General features: G+C 41.9%; 1 protein-coding gene across 1 annotated transcript in view; it reads right to left on the reverse strand.

Annotated features, from left to right (window-relative positions):
- Positions 1-573: 573 nt before the first annotated feature.
- Positions 574-23529, reverse strand: part of sik3 (SIK family kinase 3) — a 78754-nt gene continuing 55798 nt past the window's right edge. The window contains exons 16-25 of the mRNA XM_036562881.1: positions 20476-20605; positions 20120-20239; positions 19196-19254; positions 17997-18106; positions 17248-17557; positions 11993-12780; positions 10357-10505; positions 9499-9628; positions 7925-8054; positions 574-5704 (exon numbers count right to left, since the gene is read on the reverse strand). Coding sequence (XP_036418774.1) covers positions 7933-8054; positions 9499-9628; positions 10357-10505; positions 11993-12780; positions 17248-17557; positions 17997-18106; positions 19196-19254; positions 20120-20239; positions 20476-20605 — 1918 coding nt within the window. The 3' untranslated portion in view covers positions 574-5704; positions 7925-7932. The remainder of the gene's footprint in view (positions 5705-7924; positions 8055-9498; positions 9629-10356; positions 10506-11992; positions 12781-17247; positions 17558-17996; positions 18107-19195; positions 19255-20119; positions 20240-20475; positions 20606-23529) is intronic.

Below are 23529 nucleotides of genomic sequence, written 5' to 3' on the forward strand. Positions count from 1 at the left end.
GTGTGCTGATTTAGGACCTGACTTAAGGCTTGTCTGTTCAGACTCAAGACTTGACCTTGCACGTACTGACTCAACTTGAGACTCGCCTGTTCTGATTCAGGACTCAAGACTTGCCTGTACTGTTCTGAATTTGGGACTCGACCTTGTCTGTACTAACTCTAGACTTACGACTTGCCTGTACTGACTCAGGACATGTCTTGAGGCTTGCTCGTACTGTCTCAGAACTTTACCTCGGTCCACTACTCAGGACTCGACTTGAGGCTTGCTCGTACTGACTCAAGACTCGACTTTGCCTGAACTATTTAGGACTCGACTTGAGGCTTGCTTGTACTGACTTGGGACTTGACCTTGCCTGAATCACTCAGGACTCGAGGCTTGCTCGTACTGTCTCAGAACTTTACCTCGGTGCACTACTCAGGACTCGACTTGAGGCTTGCTCATACTGACTCAGAACTTTACCTCGGTCCACTACTCAGGACTTGACTTAAGGCTTGCTCGTACTGACTCAAGACTCGACCTTGCCTGAACTATTTAGGACTCAACTTGAGGCTTGCTCGTACTGACTTGGGACTTGACCTTGCCTGCATCACTCAGGACTCAAGGCTTGCTTGTACTGTCTCGGAACTTGACCTGGGTGCACTACTCAGGACTCGACTTGAGGCTTGCTCATACTGACTCAGAACTTGACCTCGGTGCACTACTCAGAACTTGACCTCAGTGCACTACTCAGGACTCGACTTGAGGCTTGCTCATACTTACTCAAGACTCAACCTTGCCTGAACTATTTAGGACTCGACTTGAGGCTTGCTCGTACTGACTCGGGACTTGACTTGAGGTTTGCCTGACATCCTTAAAGTACTGAGAAACTTCCTGCAGTGGAACTTCATCATCCATCCAGCAGGCCCAGGAGCAGAACCGGCACTGCAGAACAATCTCAGCTGTGAAGAACTGAAGACGACACCGTTCTTTGAATCCTTTTGCATTATTTCTTTATTTATATATATTTATTATTCATCTCAGTTTGTTTGGAATTCTTTTTTTAACCATTGTTGTTTCACTTTAGTATTTTTTGTACTCCAAAACAAAAACAAACAAAAAAACAAAAATAAAAACAAGAAGGACAAAATGAAAGTAGAAGGGAAAACGGAAGAGGAGGAGGAAGGGAAGAGGAGGACAGGATGAAAGATGGGACAACGAGGACGCAGCCTTCATCAAAGAGGGGCCAGAGAAAGCCCAGCATGCACCTGGGGCTCGGTGGGACGACGCGAGTCGACGCCTCAAACACAAAGCCGCGCACAGAGAAATGCACTCTAGACCACAACCTGGTGATTTTAACTCCATCAATGAAGGGTCTCGTCCCTAATCTCACCTTGTACGCTCTGTAGTGCGCACTAGTGCACTTCACTTGTTGCTAATCAGCTCGACACTTTACACTGTTCTATCCAGGCTCCGCCCACATTTGCACAAATGTATGTAAATATAAGGTCACACTGTTACGATAAACCGAACGTAATTTTTTTAAAAATTCGTAACTGTGCTAACGTTAGCATGTTAGGCTAACTCTGTCCAGGTCACTGACGTAGCACTTTAAACTGAAAACTCGTTGTTATTTAGCGAATCTAAACAAAAACTGCCCGTAAAGCTTGTTCAACCTAGCAACAGTTGCTAAGAAAGAACACAATCGTGGGCGGAGCATGAATAACTCAGTTTGTTGTATCTGAACTGCAAAAAGCTAATATCGCTAAAACAAATCGCTTTGGACAAATACCTCTTTGGGCTAAACGACATCGTTAAAAGTTAAACTAATTCCGCAGGTTTGACTGACACTAAACTGACCGTACTGTCCACTTTCCGCTGACCAAGGGCCGTTTGAGTCTTTCAGAGCCGAGAGATTAAAGGAAAAGCCTGAGAAAACATGCTAACGTTGCTAGTTAGCATGATCTCTCTTCATAATAATGCTAATTCATGGGTATTTTTAGCTGAACTCTCCTGTTAGCATGTCTAAACGTGAATATGTGCTTATAGCCACCCGTTAGCATCAACTCATTTCCATAATGCTGATTCACAGCTTGACTCACTGTTAGCTATGTTAGCATTTTTACCTCAAACGTTCTGCCCTTCAGGGTTACGAAGGAATGGTAAACATTTAGCATAGTTAACCTGTTAGCCATGAACATATGCTAATAGCCACTAATTATTTAATATAGTACTAATATAATACTAATCAATGGCTATTAGCTTTTGTTTTCACACACAGCAATATTAGCGGTTTTAGCTCAACTAGTCCTTTAAAAGTTTCAGACACAGCGTAAATCCTCTGTTAAGAAGGCTAACTGCAAACACAAGACAGTAGCCGCTAGTTAGCATGCTGTCTTTTTAATAATGCTAATGTGTGGCTATTTGCTATCACTCACCATTTGCCACATTAGCATTTTACCTCAACTACTCCTTTAGGGTTTTAAGGGTTAGCAAGCAATTCTACACCCTCTGTTAACATGGCTAACTGTCAATATATGCTAGGAGCCGTAAGTTAGCATGCTGTCTTATTTGCTATGATTCACTGTTAGCCACATTAGCATTTTTGCCTGCTCAACTCCTTTAAGGGTCAAGCCGCAAACGCCCTGTTCATGTGGCTAACAGTGAATACAAGCTAGTGTCCACCAGTTAGCATGGCATCCTTTCAGTGATGCTAACTAATAGCTGTTTTCATTTTCCTTCACATTTAGCAACATTAGCATTCTTAGCTTGGCAACTTCTTTAAGATGTCTGACTTTTACAGTTACGGATGCAAATGTAAAGTCTGTTCTTTCATCTTTAGCCATGTTAGCATTTTAGCTCATTTCTTTGACTTTTAGCAACATTAGCATGTTCTGACACACTTCTCTGAGGTGTCTCCCCTCAGGGGTTAAGAGGTAAATGTAAATGCTCTGATAACATGGCTAACTGTGAGTATACGCTGGTGGACGCTGGTTAGCACTACATCTTTTCAATAAAGCTAATCGGTTTTCTTTCAGTCTTAGCAACATTAGCATTTTAGCTCAATTCCTCTTTTAAACAGCGTCTTTAAGGGTGCAAATGCTAACACTGTTAAAAGAGCTAACCATTCTTTTACAGAGTTTTTAAGGTCTAAGAAGCAAACGTAAACGCTCCGTTAACACGGCTAACTCTGAATGCAAGCTAGCAGCCGCTAGTTAGCACTACATCTTTTCAATAAAAGCTAATCTGTTTTCTTTCTCTCTTAGCAACATTAGCATTTAAGTTTAGCCTCTCTTTTAAACAGTATCTTTCAGTTTAAGGGTGCAAATGTAAACACTCTGTTAACACAGCTAACTCTGAATGCAAGCTAGCAGCCACTAGTTAGCACTGTATCTTTTTATTGACACTGCTTTATTTCACTCTTAGCAACATTAGCATTTTAGGCTCAAACACTCTTTGAAAGAGTTTTTAAGGTCTAAGATGCAAATGTATTAACGTGGCTAACTCTGAATGCATATCTTTACAAAAATGCTATCTGTTTTCTTTCACGCTTAGCAAAATTAGCATTTTAGCTCCTTTCGATCTTAGCAACATTAGCATTTTAGCTCCTTTCGATCTTAGCAACATTAGCATTTTAGCTCAGCCACTCTTTTGAACAGTGTGAACGATTGGTTAACGTGGCTAACTCTGAACGTAAGCTAGCGGCCACTAGTTAGCACTATATCTTTATAATAACGCTAATCTGTTTTCTTTCAATCTTAGCAACGTTAGCATTTCAGCTCAGCTTCTCTTTTGAACAGTCTGTCTCTGAGGTTTAGGGTACGAATGTGAACGCCGGACGGGGAAGATCTGAAGTTCTGGACTCCAAACGTGGACAACGGGTCAATTAGCATCTCCTTCTTTCTCTCAAACAAGTCCAGACGTGAACAACAGTGACCGTGACGACACGACAGAAGTGAAATGATTTAAAAGCGACAAAAATACTAATCGTAACAATACTAATAATAACAATAATAATAATTATAATAATAATAATTACACTCTGCTTCTGTATTAAAATGATAAGAAAACAATCAAAATCAAAAAGAGTGTCTCTCTCCCGTCGTCGTCTCCTCTTTTGGCTAAAAAAAAAAAGAAAATGAAAAGAAAATGAAAAGAAAAGCAACACAAAAAAAATTACATTTGTAGAGAAAAAACATCAGAGACGTTCAAAAAAATACACATAATAAAACAATATATAAAAATAGCCTCCCGACATCGCCAAAAAAAGAAATTAATAATAATAATAATAATAAAAAAAAGAAAGAAAGCTTTGATACAGAAACAGCGTTTGGCAATCTATACATGGCGTCACTGTACAGAAGAGAGAGAAACGTCTTTAAACGAGCCACGGCGCACCACACTGTCGGCCACGCGGGGAGAGGGTGATGAGGCGCGTGAGAGAGAGAGAGAGAGAGAGTGAGAGAGAGAGATGGAATGAAGAGGGCTGATCTAAGGAAAGGTGGAGGCAACTGAAGCTGCGAAAGCAAAGCCAAAACAAGAAAAAAAACAAATAAACAAAACGAAACCACTTAAACGGAAAGTGCAGTGATCGAAAGAAAAAAACCCAAAACGCTGTTTTTTTCTTGTTTTTTTTGCCATTTTTTTGCAACACAGAACTGTTTTTCTTCTTTTAATAATAATAATAATATTAATAATCATCATTATAATTTTTATAACCATAAAACTTCTTTTACAGAAAACAAGGATAACAATAATAATAATAATGATCATAATTTCCTACATGAACATTAGCCATAAAAATGCATTTAAAAAAAATAAGAGAGAGAGAGAGAAAGAGAGAGAGAGAGAGAGAGAGAGTGAGAGAGACAAAAAAAATAAAACAAAAAAAGATGAGAGCTGGTCGTCCTGTGCGATTGCAAGAGCCTGTCCGAAAAAATTAAAAATAAAAATAAAAGTAAAAATAAAAATAAAATAGAAATACGAACACCCCTCCCGGGCTGGTGGAATGGGTGGGTCTGAGAGAGGGCCCCACTGGGCTGCATTACAGCCCCATCCGGAATGATCCACTGCAGCACGGCGGCAGGGGTGTGTGTGAGGGGGCGTGTATGAGGGGGCGGGATTAGGAGAGGGGGGCGGGGCAGCACAGGCTTTTTAACGTGAAATACTTTGGGTTTGTGGCTGACGTGAAACTCTGCGTTCGATAAATATGTCTGTGTGTGTGTGTGTGTGAGTGTGTGTGTGTGTGTGTGTCTGTGTGTGTGTGTTCACGTAAGACCGTGTTTGCCTTGTACTTTGAGGCGCGATACGCGTTGCTACAGCAACATTTACCCAACAGAGAGACAGCGAGAGAGGGGTGGGGTAAAACAAGGAAGGTGAAAGAGGAGAGGGAGGGTTTTGTCAGGGCAGAGGGAGGAGTGGTGGATGATGAAGGGGCGGGGCCTGGCGCCCTATTTGTCCAATCAAACGGAAGAGCGATAAAAATTAAAAATAAAAAAAATAAAAACGCAACCAAAGTGACTCTTCTTTTCGGAATCTGTAGGGACCCTCCCTCCCCAGACTCTTCAATACAGCACCCCCCCTCCCCTCCCCTCCCCCATCCCTCCATCCCGGCTGCTGGACACGACTACAGGACCCACAGCGCCCCCTATAGACAGACGATGGCATTTTGGCATGACGCAGCTGAACACAGGAGACGGATATGGAGCTTTGTACACTGCGCGAACCCCTGAAACACACAGAGCGAGAGAAAAACGTTACTAATATACACTGTAATACACATATATTAGACCTGTTATAAACACGTTCACATTTCAGTACTGATAAAACATTGTAATACACGTATATTAGACCTGTTATAAACACGTTCACATTTCAGTACTGATAAAACATTGTAATACACGTATATTAGACCTGTTATAAACACGTTCACATTTCAGTACTGATAAAACATTGTAATACATGTATATTAGACCTGTTACAAACACGTTCACATTCAGTACTGATAAAACATTGTAATACATGTTTATTAGACCTATTATAAACACGTTCACATTCAGTACTGATAAAACATTGTAATACATGTATATTAGACCTGTTATAAACACGTTCACATTCAGTACTGATAAAACATTGTAATACATGTATATTAGACCTGTTATAAACAATACCATTCGAATACCATTCACCAAACTAAATGGGCTGTAAGATGCTTTACAGACTGGCTGGAACAAAACAACATTAATACTGATCTGGCAAAAACTGACAAAACTGAGCTGAACCTGATATTGCGGCAGTTTTATGGCTCAGTCTGATTTGGTCAGACTCTGAAGATCAGACTACACGTTTGGCGAATGGTATTGGGTTCATTTCTGGCTGATTCCAGGTTGTTTGTGTTCTTCTGTCACAGCTGCCGACTGAAAAGCTGCTCAGTGATGATGACAGTTTGGGAATTTAGTGTAAGGAGCTGGAGAACGAACTGCCGGCTGTGCAGCGAGTGGGCGGAGCTCGTTACTCTGACGTAGCAACAAGCTGCTCGTTAAGGAACTATAATTTGGTGAAGGAACTGTCGAACATTAAAACATATTAAACGCCGCGTTCACGGCCCAGTTTATTAATTTATTACTTTATTTATTTAACTGTTGTATTAAAGCAATAGAACACTTGAGGAGTGTGTTATCGCCAATAACATCACGGCTGTGATGATCTACGGCGACCAAATCACAGCCGTGAGGTTATTTCGCGATAACACACTCCCTCTGTGTTCTACTGCTTAACTAAAGTATAAACTGATTGACTGCTTAAAGCATTCGTCCAAATATCGTACATCGTCCATATTTTAATCAGAAGTATTTGTATATACGTAGTTTAATGCAGTACATAAGCTTGTGGCCCACCCCAAAATGCCTGCTTACATATACTGACATTACTGAAATATTATTATTAAATAAATAAATAAATAAATAAATAAAATAGCTGTGACATTCGAAATTACATTTTTGACACTGCCAATCAAAATTCCAGCTTATCTAAACACAACAGCTGAGACCTGTTCACTATATGCAGTCATACGCAGAACAGGGCACCACTGGTCAAATGACATGCTCTGTTGATTTTCTAAGTTGAAGCCATGACGATACTATATGACACAAATATAGCCATTTTATTTACTGTCCAGAACCACCAGTGAACCTACACGAGTCTCCCTGAGTTTACATGGAATGTTGATGATGGGAAAACAGTGGAAAATTGGGGAAAAAAAAAAAAAAAAAAACGTTTTCTTTCAGGACTACCTTGCCTTACCGCGCCCTGCAGGTACCCCTCCGTCATGAAGGGATAAAAATAAACGGTTTAACAAGACGTTTCAGGCCAAAACTTTATCATACACTATCATCAAGCAATGTCTCAGGCGTCAGGCAGTGCATTCATAGCCATTTTGTGTAAGAACTTTTAGAGGGGGTTAAGAGAGGCGTTAAAATCTTCGGACGTCTGGTTCCCATCACCACCACAACAGTTCTGACCAGGCAAGTTTTTCTAGAACGGAGCGTTTCGCACCAAACCGCTCTGAACGACTTTACCATTTAATTATGTAGAAAGTGTGAAAAATCGGTTCCCCTTTTACTTATTTCCACTGAGAAAATCAACCAAAACGTGGAATTTGACCGGGGTGCACACATTTTTGCACACAACCGTACTCTTACATAAATACAATGACCGCAGTTGCCTTTGATCATGGTTTATGAAACCTGAATGCATGAACACCAAGACAACCGAGAGAAATCAGACTTCATTTGGAATCACCAGCTGCTGTTTTAATTGCGTGAACTGCCCAATTAGGAATGGACCAATATGGTTTACACTACAATACATTTTACATAGTGCTAAACTATTCGCTTTCATTTAACGTCAGCAACAGAGCTGCCTCGATACCTGAACTGTACGCGGTTACCTGTGTATTTAGACCCCGGCCTGCTCCATGCTGTACTGAAGGTCCTGGGGTTTGTAGGTTAGCAGCATGTCGCTGGTACAGGAGGAGGGGTAACAGGCAGCCGAATGCAGCTCTCCCTCCACATCACACACTGTCAACAAACAGACAGGTATTATTATTATTATTATTAGAGCTGAAAAGAGCTAAAACGTAACCTCTAAAGCTGAACTTAATCCCTAATCCGACAATGACTTACTACTATTCTACACTTATTTCTGCACTACACTATTAAATTACATATAAACAAAAGCAGAGATCACCTTAACAGAACTGGTTCAACATCAGGCTTTAAAACACATTTGGGACTTTTATCTGAACTTGGGACTTCAGACTAAAACTCCTTTGATCTGAGTGACCCGATATCTTAATTATGTTTACTTTATTACAACAAATGATTGAACATTTCAAAATAATTATAACACTACCGAAACGTTATCAAATGTTTCAGTAGTGAGTGTTTCGGTCAAAAACACTCATTTTTGAGTACGTGACTATTAAACACAGCTTTGAACAGCTGGACTCACATAATATTTTCAGTCGCATGAAAATTTTTTTCATTAAAACACTAAAAAAAGTGCTTAATTACAGAAAATGTGACAATTCTTAATGTTCCACACTGATTTCCAGATTTTGGGACATATTTACTTTAAAACAATGGGATCTAACTGCTCACCATGTGGCCATGAGAGACAGGGATGCAGCCTCGCTTCCTGCTATAAAATGCAGGGGTGTGGCTAAAATAAGGCTCCGCCCACAGACTAAAACTGTGTTACCTCAGGATTTTATCCCAATTCATGGGGGGCCAACAGGACTACAGACTATTCTCAATGCAACTCAACTCATTTTTCAATTCATATGATTTACATTGTGTTTTTATTGGTACTATAATGTACAAATTAGACAGAGATGCTTTTTTAACGTTATCTATTTTTAAAATAATGAATTAATATAATACTGAGTACATTTCAATACTGAGTAACTCGTTTTGTAAGTGACTACAAATACGTCCACTCAACGTGCCTGTAGGAAACCATGTACTATATACAGTTTACACCTATATTATTATTATTAGTGTTATATTGCCAAATTTTACTGATCTGAACCAGCATATTTTTTACTTCATATGCAACAGCTTTAATCTTTCAGTAAACATTTCTAAAGCCTAACTCTGAGGCGCCGGGTTGGCCAGTTAGCATCTTCTAAGATGTGTTCTTATGTAGGGCCATGTTTACAATGTTTTACGGCCTAATACTTCATATATACGAAGTGTGTGACTGTAACGTTGTCTACATTAGTAGATTCTGCATTTTCCTTCCCTCTTTAAGCCAGTTTCCTACTTCATCATGCATGAGTGTGCGTGAGTTTATTTTACTGTAGGGGAAAGGCGGAGTCTATATAAACAGCAGTGATAATTATCGAATCGATTCAGAATCTTTCGAGAGAGAATCGCGATGCGTCTAAGAATCAAGTGTTTTAAGTCCTTTAATTTCAGAAAATCGCCGATAAATAAGAGATGATCATCAGGGTTTACGTACCCGACTCCTCCCTCTGACGCAGCTGCTGGCTTCCTGTTAGAGACGTTTGGCTGAGGATATCCGACATGCGGGCAGAGCTTAATGCCTTCCCATCCAATAAGCTCATTCCAGACATTGGGTCCGCCTGGTCCTGCAAATCGAACAAAATCGATCGGTCCGTTGAACGGTCACGCATACAGTTTCCTGCCTCAGACCTTCAAAGTATATTAGATCCACCCTCACGCTCAGTCAGCACGGTGTTCCTGTCATCAGATGCTGCTTTTTCCACCAAATACACCTTTGGTAACTGTGACCAAAGAGTGTCATTTTTACTTCATCAGTCCACAGCACTTTCCAGAAATCCTCTGGCTTATCTACATGATGTTTTACAAACTTCAGACGTTGACTTTTGTAAGGTTTCCTTCTGATGACTCTTCCTTGTGCATATCAGAAGAGTGCACCGCCACTCCTGTGTCAGCTGAACCGTCCTGCAGGTTCTTTGCTGTCATGTGGGGGTTTTGCTTTGCCTTACCGGTCAGCATATGAGCACTTCCATCTGAGAGCTTTCTAGATCTTTTAGATCTTGGTTGCATATTTTTTAAAGAGTTTTAGACTTCAGAAAGATCATGTATTTATACAGAGCTGATGGAAACGCAACCTAATTTGCAGAATTATACTGCGACATTTAAGCTGTTCAATTTTAATAATAGATACAAGCAAATAAATATTTTTAAAAATTCAGTTAATTCAATTCTGCTTCCGGTAATGAGCTGAAATTAAACTCACATTCGACATGAACCGATACATTTCTGTTAACTGAACTCCTCCTGAACTTACTCCACCAAGAAGACTATGTAAGCAACGGACAGACGGACGTACATAAGCGTCGTCAGCGGTCTGGATGGTGTGGTGGCGCTGCAGCGAGCCGCGGTGCCGATAGGAGTCGCCCTGCGCAGGACGAGAGCCGTAACCAGCTCCGTTAGGATCTCCCTCCATAACCAACACCCTACAGTCTACATCTCCACCAGCTACAGAGAGAGAGAGAGGGATGCAGAGAGAGAGAGACACAGAGAGACAGATAGGGATACAGAGAGAGAGACACAGAGAGAGAAAGAAAGCGCAAGAGAAAGAGACAGACAGAGAGAGAGGAGGAAAAAAATTTAAAGGAGAATGACGAGAAAAAAGTGAGGTAAGTACTGGTAAATATAGAGTTACTGGTAAATGCAGCGGTAGGTAAATATAGAGTTATTAATTCCTGTGTTCATTTTGCTGGTTTTCTGTTTGTAAATGACATTTAACAAGAAATATCTGCGTCACGGCTGCGACGATCATGAAAGAATGATGGATTCAGTGTCAACATGTGATGGTGTGTAAGCTCTTTCAGTAACAGTGCTTAAGTGTGTGAGTGTTTTTAACTATTAACTAGCCTAAATAAGCTAATATAAGGGCTGTCAAATGATTACATTAATTAATAATGATTTTTTAAATCATCTTGGGTAGTTGATTGCAATTGATCGTACTTATTAGCTTAAATTTAAGCCTGAAGAAAGACTTTCTCAATTTAAAAAGCATTTTATTGAAGCTTTTGACAGTTTGCTTTTGTTAATTTGCTGCTGGTTAATATATCCACAGTTTTTCAGTGAGACTGTCCAGCTCAGTTTTGCTTTACAAGACATTAAAAAGCTGTATTTGAACAAAAATGCAAATCACAAATTCTACCAGAGAAACATACAGAGCACTGCAGCTGAGCTTTGGCCTGAATTACAGTCATGTGGGGGTTTTGCTTTGCCTTTCTGGTCAGCATACCCCCATTCGCATCTGAGTTTTCCTGATCTTCTAGATCTTAGTGCATATTTTTCACTTTAGAAAGATTATTAATTGGGCAGAAGAGCTGAATTTAAAAAAGTTGTGGCTTTAAAAATGTATCGCATTTGACAGCCCAGATATATTATTAATAATGTGCACAAAACGTTTGGGTCATTCTCACGAAAGAGCCATAAGTATTTGAGTGTCAACCATCACACAGATAAACACCATTCATATAACGTAATAGATCAACTGGCGCTCAGCATGTGTTGAATCTCTTTACTGCAATGTTCTCCTTATAAACTCTAGGGAAACAAAACAACAAAGTACAACAAAGTACAAAATTACAACCTCTATGACTCGGTATGTGTTACGGTAATAAGATAAGCCTGCAAAATACTATATTTTGTAAAATACATAGGTTTTAATATTAAGTACTTAGTCCAACAACAGTTTACAGTTTATGAAAGGAAGAGTTAAAACTTTTTTGTACTAAAAATTAATTCAAAAATCCAAATTATTTTTAATTAAACTGTTCAGGTTTCATTCTGAATTACTCAACCAGGAATCTGTTTATATATTCAGTCATTGTCATATTTTCAAGTTCCAGCGTTTGTCACATTCGTGAGAATAACCCAATTGTACACTGAACAAACAGGAATGTCGCTCATTCCTATCTGTTCAATTTAGCCACTCCACTCCACTCCACCTCTCTGTGCCGTCGCGCCCCGCATGTAGGCGTGTCTGTGCGTGGGGGAGGAGTAAGGGGGCGTTTCCCCACGGGGCGGAGCCAGCAGCTCGTGTCCGTCGGCACAGGGTCCGGGCGCAGGCGCCTTGGCCAGCAGGCCGTCGTGGAAGTGTGGGACGTCGTCGTCCTCCTCCATGCTCTCGGAGTGCGGCAGGGCGGGCGCGGGCGGGCACTCGGTGCGGATCTGCAGCAGGTGGTGGTGGTGGTGATGGTGGTAGTGCTGCGCCTGGGGCGGAGCCTGAGCCTCGAGGGCCTCGGAGGCCGGCGCCAGCTGCCGAAGCAGCAGCATCTCGCTGTAGTCCTGCGGGGTGGGGGCGGCAGGGGGCGGGGCCTGGCCCGGGGCAGGCGGGGCCTGTGACGGGGAAGGGGACGGGGCCGGGCGGGGGTTCTGGCGCTTCAGGAGAGCGGCCAGGTCCTGTGGGGGCAGACGGGGGTCGGCGTGGCCTGTCAGAGAGTGGCGTGGCGACAGCAAGCCCTGCAGGATGGGGGTGACGTGCTGCTGCTGTGCCGCTGTGCGGTACTCCAGAGGGGTCGGGGACAGCAGGGCCTGCTGCAGAGCCGAAGGGCTGCCGTAGCCCACCGCCCCTGCACCGCCGGCGCCTTGGTACCCACCCTCCAGACCCGGCACCTTCAGAGACGCCCCGTGAAGGTAGGGGTTGTAGGCGCCCACCACGCCGCTGGTCAGGTGGGCGTTGAACTGGGCGTGGTCATATGCCGACGTGGAGCACTGGAAGCGGCCCAGGCTACGACTGCAAAAGAAAAACAAGGACAGTATCACTGAGGTGAAGCACCAAAGGGGCTCGTTTTTGTCCTGTGGGTACAATGAGGGCTGGGTATGATTTGATACCGATTCCTGAAACTCTACTTTCTTTTCAATTACAAACCCAGAGCAGGTGCGGCTTAAAACAGAAATTAATCAAGAAGCACTGACGTTAGTAACATACGGCACATGGAACGTCATTCAGACAGCCAATCAGTAGCCTAGAATTTGGAATACAAGCTCCCTGGACAAAAATTGTGTGTTTAAGGTGGGGACTAAATTTTTGTCCGGGGAGCTTGTGAATAAAAATCACTTTGCTTTCAGGCAAGAATTGCTTCTAGAAGTTAATGCAGGTTCTTCACAAAATGTGCCTTAACTCTTGCACAGGCCATATTTTGTGTTTTTTTTTCCCCCAGTATGTTAAAGCAAATAAACAAACATTAACGGTCTATTAAAAAGCGCAGAACTGTGTCTCCTGTAGACGATGTGTACTTACTTTCACTTAAACAAAACATGACATTTGATTGGGGTGCCTAAACATATACATATCCACCTATATCAGCCTACAGCAGGTTAGCCCTGCCCACTCACGCTGTGTTTCAGCCCTGACTGCCTTTTGAATGAGGGCAGCCAATCAGAATAGGGCTCATTTACATATATCAGTCTTAAAGGCACGGCAGCAAAAAAAGCTTGTTTGTTTCTAAGTTATAGAGTGGCTGGAAAACAGTCATGGTAAAAAAGCATAAATGGATTACGACTATTTTTGGTAGATAAAAGTTTACAAAATATTACAGCGGACCTCAACGTGGGGGGTAAAGTACGAGAAAAATGTATGATATGGGCCCTTTAATTTAAATTAAACTGACATAATTACAGGCTTCAGTTACCGGTTGTGATAACAGTGGGTTATAACTTAAAACATATTTGTGCTTCATGACAGGAGAGTGTTGAACTGCACTGGGCTGAACTGACCCGGACAGATGATTCAACAAGATAATGACTCAACAACTACGATTCAGCAAGACTAAACATGCACATATTGACTGAAAGCGCGATCGCCGAGTAGTAAGTGAAGCCATGACTGCGCCCAGTGGTGTGTTTAGTGGTGCGTGTTCGGACAAACGCTCATCCCCTCACGACTGGACGGAGAGAAAATGTCGAGTCACTTAGAGTTCTGCATGTGTTCTAGCATATACTGCACCATCGCTAGGCAACAGTGCTCTCTGGAGATACAGGGTTGTACCATTTCATACTCACAATAGGGGCGGGGTGAGGGTGGGCTCAGAAGCCCCTTTTTAGACCATTTCAGTCCAAAACTATTCAAATATAACACCTACAACCCCGACATGTGAGTGTGAAACCTACAAAACAATCACTTACATTCATGTAAGTACAGTCATATGCAAAGACAGACCTGGTCAAACGACACGCTGATTTTCTACGTGAAAGTAAGTCGGTACGTCCCATACAGGGAACCTGAATTTGGCATCTTTCGGCGAATTTATACCAGAAAAATTCAGTTTATTTGCTGAGTTTTACATATTGGAAAAAGTAAAATACAAATTGTGCCACTTTTGCCACATTTTACAGTTAATTTTGTGTTAAATTCAGCAAATAAACATCAATAGTGCATTAAAATGTGCAGAAGTGTATCTCTGTACACAATGTCTTAACTTAAAGGGGAACTCCACCGAATTGTCATAATTTCAACATAATTAAATCGTTCAGTTTGGTTTGTTTTTAAGAGTCAGAACTGTTCACAGTGGTGGTGATAGGAACCAGACGTCCACCACTAAAAGCTCCCTCACAGAAAGTTACTACATGAAATGGTTATGAATTCACTGCCTGATGTTTGAGACATGGTTTTATGGCAGTTTTGGGAAGAATTTGGCCTTTTTTTAAACCTATTCATTGTGGAGGGATACATGGAGGGCACTGTGAAGCAAAATAGTCCCTAAAGATTTATATTTCCCATCATCAACATTCCATATAAACTCAGAAGACTTGTGTAGGTTCACTGGTGGTTCTGGATAGTAAATAAAATGTCTATATTTGTGTTGTAGTCATGGCGACCCCTGGTTCCTATCACCACCACTGTAAAGACATCTGAACCATTTCAAACCAAACCACTCTGAGTCACTCTGATTACAGCTCAAACAGCAAATTAGAGAGAAATTCTGAAAAATGGGTGGAATTCCCCTTCAAGCCCTGTTCGGGCTGGATTAGTCCATTAAGCCAATTAACCTCAATCGGGCTAGACTAGTCCAGTTGAGGCCATTCGGAATACAGTTTCTATCCGATTGAACAAGGTGGGAAATCCTGTAAATAATCAGTTAAATAGAAGAATAATATCTGTGTAAACGTCTGTATCTGATTACATTCCCTATCGGAAAGTTTAAGTTCAGTCTGATCATGTTCGTCGCGTCATAGTGAAAGTTTATACCGTTCAACATGGCGGAGCAGAAACTGGTCTGCAGAGGAGACGAAGTTTATGCTCTGATCTTTAAAAGACGGCGGTGGGACGGACGTCCAGCTTATGTGTCTCAGAGCACGACGTCTTCCTCTCGGCCTTCTTTAATAAGGACATGTGAAGGACGTTTTCCTGAGTCTGACATCATTTTAAAGCAGTTAAAAACACAAGCACTGCTCACTGCTGCTCATCGCACTCTGACTGGACTCACGTGATGCTGGTTGTCATGGCAACATCTACACTAAGCGGTTCTCTACACGTGCGTTTAATGTTGGATCTGATCCCTTGTAGTGAGCATGTAAACAGATTTTCATCAGATTGTTGAGTAGAGTGAGAATAAACACCTCAGTCTTAATCTATAATCAGAATGTGTTCAATCAGATTGGCAAGTCTTTGCATGTGAATACAGCCGGTGTGACGTTTGCAATACGGAAAGTGTTTGATATCTTGGGGAGGGTCTCTGATACGCGCTAGGAGACCAAAAAAAACTGCTCAAAAACCTTTTTTCTCAGCAATGCGAGGCGACATCTACCTGGAAAAACGCAGAGATGTGAATCCAGACAGGACTAAACAATCAGAGCAGCGCTGAGTTGGGTGAAAAACAGTAGATGATTCAGTCTGGAATTTTCTGAGGGGAAGAGAGTGGAAAAAAAACGATGTTGCCGATCCAGACAGCGATAAAACCACAGAGGAAAGGAACCCAGTATGGAAGCACATCAGCAGCAAAATGACAATGAAAATATAATATGTAAAGTGGTGTATTTGATGTATTTGAGTGTTTATCATATTTACACAGAGTTAGGCTCAAAATGAAAATTCAAACTCAGCGTTTCACTGACCCAGAGATTTAGATGCTGTATGAGCAGCTTTATATAAATTAAAATGTATTTTCAGAAGTGTACGGTTATGATTACTGTGATTATGCAACGTCAAAATGATTATTAAAATAAAAGATTAATTTACCTTCTATCTGATAACGCATTTGAAATTGCATTACTGCACTCGTTCTGTGGCGAAAAACCTTCAACTCGATTACATTTTCACTTTCGAAGACATCCACCTGTCAATCATCATGTCAGGGTGGGGCCAACAGCCTACTCAACAAAAAAAGCCTTTAACTGAGAAACATGGCGGCGGAAGAGTTTATAGCTGTTCTTATATTAGCAGACGAGGTGGATTAGAGGAAAATATCCACTGCTGATACTTACAGTCTTTAAACACGACACGATGAGAACGGGTTTAATCAAACGTGTGGATTTTTGAAGAATTGGTGGAATTCCCCTTTAAAGCTCATATAGAGCATCTAAATCTCTGCGCAAAAAATATGTGAATCTTAGTTTGCTAAAAGGCAGATTAAAATCACAGTGGTCAACCTGAATTTTCATTCTGAGTCCAGCACTGCATTCATGAGAAGGAAATTTAAATGTAAACATTCATATTCATTACCATTTTACATATTACCTATTTAAATGTGCTGCTAATATGCTTCTACATCTCAGGACTTTCATGTAGAAAATCAACAAAAACGTCATTTGACCAGCCAAAACTTTTGCACACGACTGTACATCTATAAGGACGTAAAAGGAGGAAAACCACTGCGGTACCACGGTTCTACCACTGGGGGGTGCTATCTGTACCACTAATATTTGTACCTCATGCACTGAATCCAGAAAGTCCTTCAAATTTCTATAAAAAAAAATTCTAGAAACAAACTTCACACAATTCCTATTATAATATACAGAATAAAAGTCACCCTTCAAAAGAAACGGAAGGTACAAGAAACAAAAGAGTGTAAAAAGGAATGGACATTGCATAGATGTAAACAATGGAAGACAAACAGGCATGAAGACAATGGAGGGAAAACAATAACAAACAAACAAATAAATAAATAAATAAATAAATAAATACAAACAGTTAAATAGAGCAGAATCGTGGATCTGAAGTAAAAGCTAACGCAGTTGACGTCAGCATTGGCGCGTCGGTCACCTGTGCGTTTCGGCATTGTCCGCGCTCAGCTGCTTCCCCAGAACTCGGTGACACGGCGTCGCTAGGAAACCCTGCCGCTGGGCGCCGCCCGCCAGCTCCACCTCCTGGACCTGGATGGTCACCTGCTGCTGCTGTGGGAGACCCTGCGGCAAGACGACGGGGGCATGGACGGGGGCGTGGGCGGGGCCAGGGGGCTGCTGCTGCGGCTGGTTGGGCAGCGTCATGCGGGGGAGGGCGTTCGGGGGTGGGCTGCCGCTGGAGGACTGGTACAGGTCAGGGGCGTGCTGGAACTGGACGGCAGACGGTCCGCCTGAGGAAGGAGCAAATAAAATGATCACCTGCCTGGAAACGCGATCAATAAGATCTGACATAATTAATAAATTACTACAGTGCACTGTATAGTTAATCAACATAAACGCATTAATTGATTCTAATGATGCTAATTATATTAACTTACCATTATTATTATTATTATCATTATTATTATTATTATACTTATTTGTTATTTCTTTTTATTAATATTTCTTGTTCTAAACCGGTAATGTATCTTTTAAATACTGTACTGTGATAATTACACTAAACTGTGAAGTGACAACCAAATAAATCAAATCAGTCATATAATAATATTTTATTAACATTTAATACTTACAGCTAAACAGCTAATACAGCTATAAGACAGATGCATAAGAGAGTAAAGAACATATGATGGAGGAAAAGAGGAGAAAAGGCAGAGAGAGACAGAATCTCACCGTGTCCCTGCATCATGGCCTGGCCCCCTGGAGGAGGACTCTGATTGGCTGGCCTGAAGAGGTGGTTGTTGGGATGCGTGGGTGGCGGACTGGAGGGCTGTATACGCAACCTGAGCGAGAGGAGAGAGAGAGGAGAGAGAGAGAGAGAGAGAGAAATAAAAATAGAGATAAAAAGAGAAAAAAGGAGAGACAAACAGAAAGAAAAGTGAGAAACGAATTAAAAGAAAAAACAGAGAGGGAAGAGAAAGTGTAGGAGTGAGACAGTGTGAGAGAGTAAGAGAGAAAGAGAAAAAATAAAGAGAGAAGAGAGCGAGAGAGAAAAAAAATGGAGAATAGAAGAAAAAAGGACAGAAATAAAAAGAGAAAGGAAAGAGAAAAACAGAAAGAGGGAGAAGAGAGAAAGGAGAGACAGTGTGAGAGAGTGAGAGAGAGTGAAAAAGAGATAAAAGAAAAAAGGAGAGACAAAGAAAATGAAAAACAGATCAAGAAGAAAGAGAAATCAGAAAGAAGAGAAAGAGAACAAAGAAAGAAGTGTGAGAGTGAGAGAGAGTGTGGCAAAAAGAGAAATAGAAAATAGAGATAAGAGAGCAAAGGAGAGAGAAAGAATGAAAAAGAGTAGGAGGAAAAAGAGAAAACAAAAAAACGGAAAGGAGAAAGAGAAGAGAAAGAGCAAAAAGAGAGCGAGAAAGAGGAATAAAGAAAGAGAGAGAGAGAGAGAGACAGAAGAGAGAAAGAGAAAGAAAGAGAGAAAGAAAATGAAAGAGAAAAAGAGAAAAAGGGACAGAAAAGAAAAAACAGAAGAGACAGAGAAAGAAAAGAGAGAGAGAAAAAAGAGAGGTAGAGACAGAGAGAAAGAAAAAGAAAAACATGTGAACAATACACTGCGCTCTGAATGCCTCCTGCATCTTTTATACAGTGATAGGAAACGTGTATGTCCTCTTTTCAGGCTCATGCAGGTGAGACTGCTGTTTATATTAGTTTATCTTGGGGAGATTGTAAGTTTGAACCCCAACAACACTGTGAGCAAAAAAGTCGTTAAGTATTGGTGATCCTGGCGATGTTTTCACTGATAACAATAAACCTGTAGGTCGTCAATATCGTCCGATATTATCGGCAGACTGATATATCGGTCGGGCTCTAACAGTAACCAGAGTCCCTACAGTGTACCGAGATATCGGGGTGTGTAAATGTGTCTGTACCTCTGAAGCTGGTGGGTAAGGTGACTGGGCTGGTTCTCTCCATGTCCCAAAGAAAGGGCCTGAGAGAGAGAGAGAGAGAGAGAGAGAGAGAGAGAGAGAGAGAGAGAGAGAGTATTAAAAGATAGTCACGTAAGTGTAACACATGGGATCGTAGTAATTTTACACACACTGATCTGTCTTTTTTCCCCACCACACTACACAGCCAAAAGTATGTGGACACCTGACCATCACTCCTATATGAGCTTGTTGGACGTCCCGTTCCAAAACAATGGTCATTAATATGGAGTGTATATTGTGGCTGTAACCCCCTCCACTCTTCTGGGAAGCTTTCTACAGATTTTGGGTCTGTGGGAATTTCTGTCCATTTAGTCTAAAGAGCATTTGTGAGGTCAGGCACTGATGTTGGTCAAGAGGGTCTGCCTCACAATCTCAGCTCTAGTTCATCCCAAAGGTGTTCAGTGGGGTTGAGGTCAGGGCTCTGTGAGGGCCACTGGAGTTCCTCCACACCAAACTGGTCACTCCATGTCTTTATGGAGCTGCTTTGTGCACAGGGGCTCAGCCATGCTGGAACAGGAAAGGCTCTTCCCCAAACTGCTGACACAAAGCTGGAAACGTATAACTGTGTAAAATGTCTTTGTGCTGCAGCATCAGCATCACCCTTCACTGGAACTGAGGGGCCTGAAAAACAGCCCAGCTCATCATCCCTCCTCCACCACACTTTACTGTGAGTACTGTGCATTCCGGTTGGTAACGTTCTTCATCCACCAAACCCAGATTCGTCCATCAGACAGATAGCGAAGTGTGATTCATTACTCCAGAGAACACGTTCCAGTGCTTTACACCCCTCCAGCCGACACTTGGCATTGCGCACAGTGATCTCAGGCTTATGTGCAGCCGCCATGAAATGTGTGTGTGCATGAGTACCTGTATTTGCTGGTGTAGGATCTGTTGTTCTTGCTGGTAGAGGACGTGCTGTTGCTGTGTGTGCTCCAGTAGTTTTTCATCCTGTGGGGCAGCGTACATCTTCTGCAGCTGCTCACACTCCTAAAGTACACACACACAAAACGCAAAACATTTTAAAAACACAGCACAACCTGCAGAGGCTCTAGCGCCACCTTGGCCTGATTAAACCTGTAAATTCTGCATAGGAAAATGAGATCCGTTCAATGGTTGCGGAAGCTACAAGTGTAAACACGCTGTGTTTATGACGGGACGATGGTCCGAACAGGGCCTCGGTGAGATGACGTCATGTCTACGGAAGCTGGAATGTGAGCGTTTACCTGTTTGAGCTGTTTGATCTCTAGCTGGGCTTTGAAAGCTTGGATAGTCGCGGCTCCGTCGGAGAACCGCCGCACGGGAGAGAAGCGCTCCATCGGCAGGTGCAGAGTGTTGCAGTCCTTATAGGACGACCTGGGAGATAAGCATACACAAAGCACTGTCGGTCAACAGGTGGGCATCAGGTTCATCTCGTAAACAAGCTCATCGATCAATGTTTTCCACAGCAACTGTCTTTCGGAGGTACTGATTAGGGGCTGAGTGGGATCAGTTAGCATGAAACTGCAGTTTCAGGCGTCAAACTACGCACCGATCTTTGTTTGGATGGGTTTTTTGGCCTTTATATGCTAAACTGACCATGTTTTTAAAGAGAAATGATTCCAAATCCAGCACATTTTAACAAAACATCTAATTTACGCTGTTAATCCTAAATGTAGTCGTTCAGCCGAGACGAGTCTGGGGTCTAAAGTTTACCTCCTTATCTTAGAACTGGCTATTCTAGCTAATAAGCAGCAGACGCTCATCCCTCACAGGCTAACTGGATTTTGTCCACAGTTTTGTCCATGTTTATGGTCATACAGTGTCAGAAACCACATAAGTCTATTAGAGATACTGAACAACCTGATATGGTTTGAAGCTTTAGACCTGCAGTTAGCACCATGCTAACTGGGATGATATTTGCTTTCATTACTTGTTAGCTACATTAGCTTCGTAGCTCCAGTGCAAAACTAAAAAGCTTACTTCTAACTTCTTGGCTAGGACTGGATACTGAAATTCAGTACTTATATGGTGCTGACCAAAAATAACGTATATAACTGTAGACCAATCAGCCATAACATTATGACCACCTCCGCATTTCTACACTCATTGTCCACTTTATCAGCTCCACTGACCATATAGGTTCACTCTGTAGCTCTACAGTTACAGACTGTAGTCGTTCTGTTTCTCTTTGCCCTGTTCTTCAGTGGTCAGGACCCCCATGGACCCTCACAGAGCAGATACTATTTGAGTGGTGGATCATTCTCAGCACTGCAGTAACACTGACGTGGTGGTGGTGTGTTAGTGTGTGTTGTGCTGGTGCGAGTGGATCAGACACAGCAGTGCTGCTGTAATTAAATTAGTGAAATTAGCCTAGATGCTAACATAAGCTGGAGCTTGCAGACCACTCAATAACTTCAATTTGTATTTGAGATATAAATTTATTTACTTTAGCCAGAAAACGCCGACTCAGTGACTCAGTTAGCCTAGCATTTTCAAAAAGGATCTTTCTGAAATACAAGCATTTGAAGCATCTTACTAATTACTAATAACGTAAGCATTAACCGATACTTACAGTAGAATATTTTGTAGTATTTGTGTGAAACGTTCCTCGGTATGTTCTGGACACCACATCTGCTAAAATAATTGATTTTTTATTCAGTTGCTAATCCTGCAGGCTTCTTATTTTTAAGACCTGCCCTCGTCCACTTCGACTCGCCACTTGAGTCTGTACACTTACATTACACAAGTGTCCGCTCGCGGCAGAAGAGGAGCAGAACGAACTCGCCCTCTGCTAGGTTATCATCAGTCAGTTAATCGGCTGACGAGCAAACTTTTACAACATTTTTGTTGAAAAGTTTGAGCGTAACATACATTTGTGAGCAGCTGCTTCGTCTGGCTTTAAACTCAAAGTAGCAGCTTTCTTTGTGCTGCTGTTAGCCGTGCAGCCTTGATGACGTTTTAGCAGTCGTGTATAACAGACTGAGTAGTTTGTCAACTAAAACACAGCAAATCGAACGCTGTGGTTTGGAAATGTTAAGCTTTTTAAAGTATTTAACTGCTATAGTTCATAAACAGTTCTGTTCGTTATTATTTTCAGGTCTGAAACGATGAATTCAGATGCTGAAGTGTTCACTCGGTCCCTCGTCCCTCCGAGGGGTCGTCTAAAAAACTTCACTTCAGCTAATGAAGTAACGGAACGGCCCTCAAGGGAAACGCCCAGGCGACTGACTGAGGGCTGGATACTAAAACAGGCCGTCTGTTATTTAACTCACCTGTAACTTGTTTGCAACTAAACATCTGCTATATTTACCTTTAACTACAGACGCCACCCTAACCCTAACCCTGGTCCAAGTCCTGCTGAGAATGAGTTTCACCACATAGTTTGACAATCTGAACATCTGTAGATGACCTATAGGGAGGGGGCTAAAGTGCACTAGACCTCATTTGCATTTTTAACCAATATTTGAGGAGCCTGTTACTGTACGTCATTGTATGAGCCAAGTGAGCTAAACGAATCTTTCGATGAGGTGAATCAGTTCAGTCTGACTGCTCAAAGGATTCGTTCAAAAAGATCAAGTTGTTCAAGAACATCACATTGCTGGCGTTAATGCTAACACTTTACGTGAGCCCTGCAACATAACACTGACCAACACGTCACGGGAGACGTCAGACGCTGTCAGACCGACAGATTCTGTTCAATAATAACAGTGTCATGGTTCCATTGTTATAACAGATGCCACAATGCTTGTCATAATAGCTTACGTCACATGGTCACTTTTGTTAGTTGTCAGCCATCATAACAACAAACATTATGACATCTGTTATGACAATTATCGGTAATATCACCGGATGTAATCAGTTACGACGACTTATGACAATGTATGACATCCTGGTTATGTCTGTATTATGTAGAGCTCATTACATAACATTAGAAGAAGAGATTTTCTTCTGGAGAAGCGCTAATATAAACAACGTTTATACACAAGCAAATGGCCAAAGATTCAGAAGAGCATGCAGGACATGCAATTCTCAGGAGCCCGTGTCCAGTCAGAGGCCCACAGCACTGGATGAGCACACTAACTACAGAAGGCTGTGGTCCTCTGAGACTGGAGATGGACACCAACATTACAGGTCAGGCAAAGGTCAAACTGAAGGCCATGCGTCTCATTCACACCATCAGTCCAGAGCCCTGGATCCAAAATGCACTACTTGTACGCACTACTTGCACTACTCCAGAGCTGCAGAGTGCGTGCCACTCCAGAGTGCGTGCCACTCCAGAGGCGTGCTACTCCAGAGTG

The sequence above is a fragment of the Colossoma macropomum genome, unplaced genomic scaffold, assembly GCF_904425465.1.
Source record: "Colossoma macropomum unplaced genomic scaffold, Colossoma_macropomum, whole genome shotgun sequence".
In the NCBI taxonomy this organism is placed as follows: Eukaryota; Metazoa; Chordata; class Actinopteri; order Characiformes; family Serrasalmidae; genus Colossoma; species Colossoma macropomum.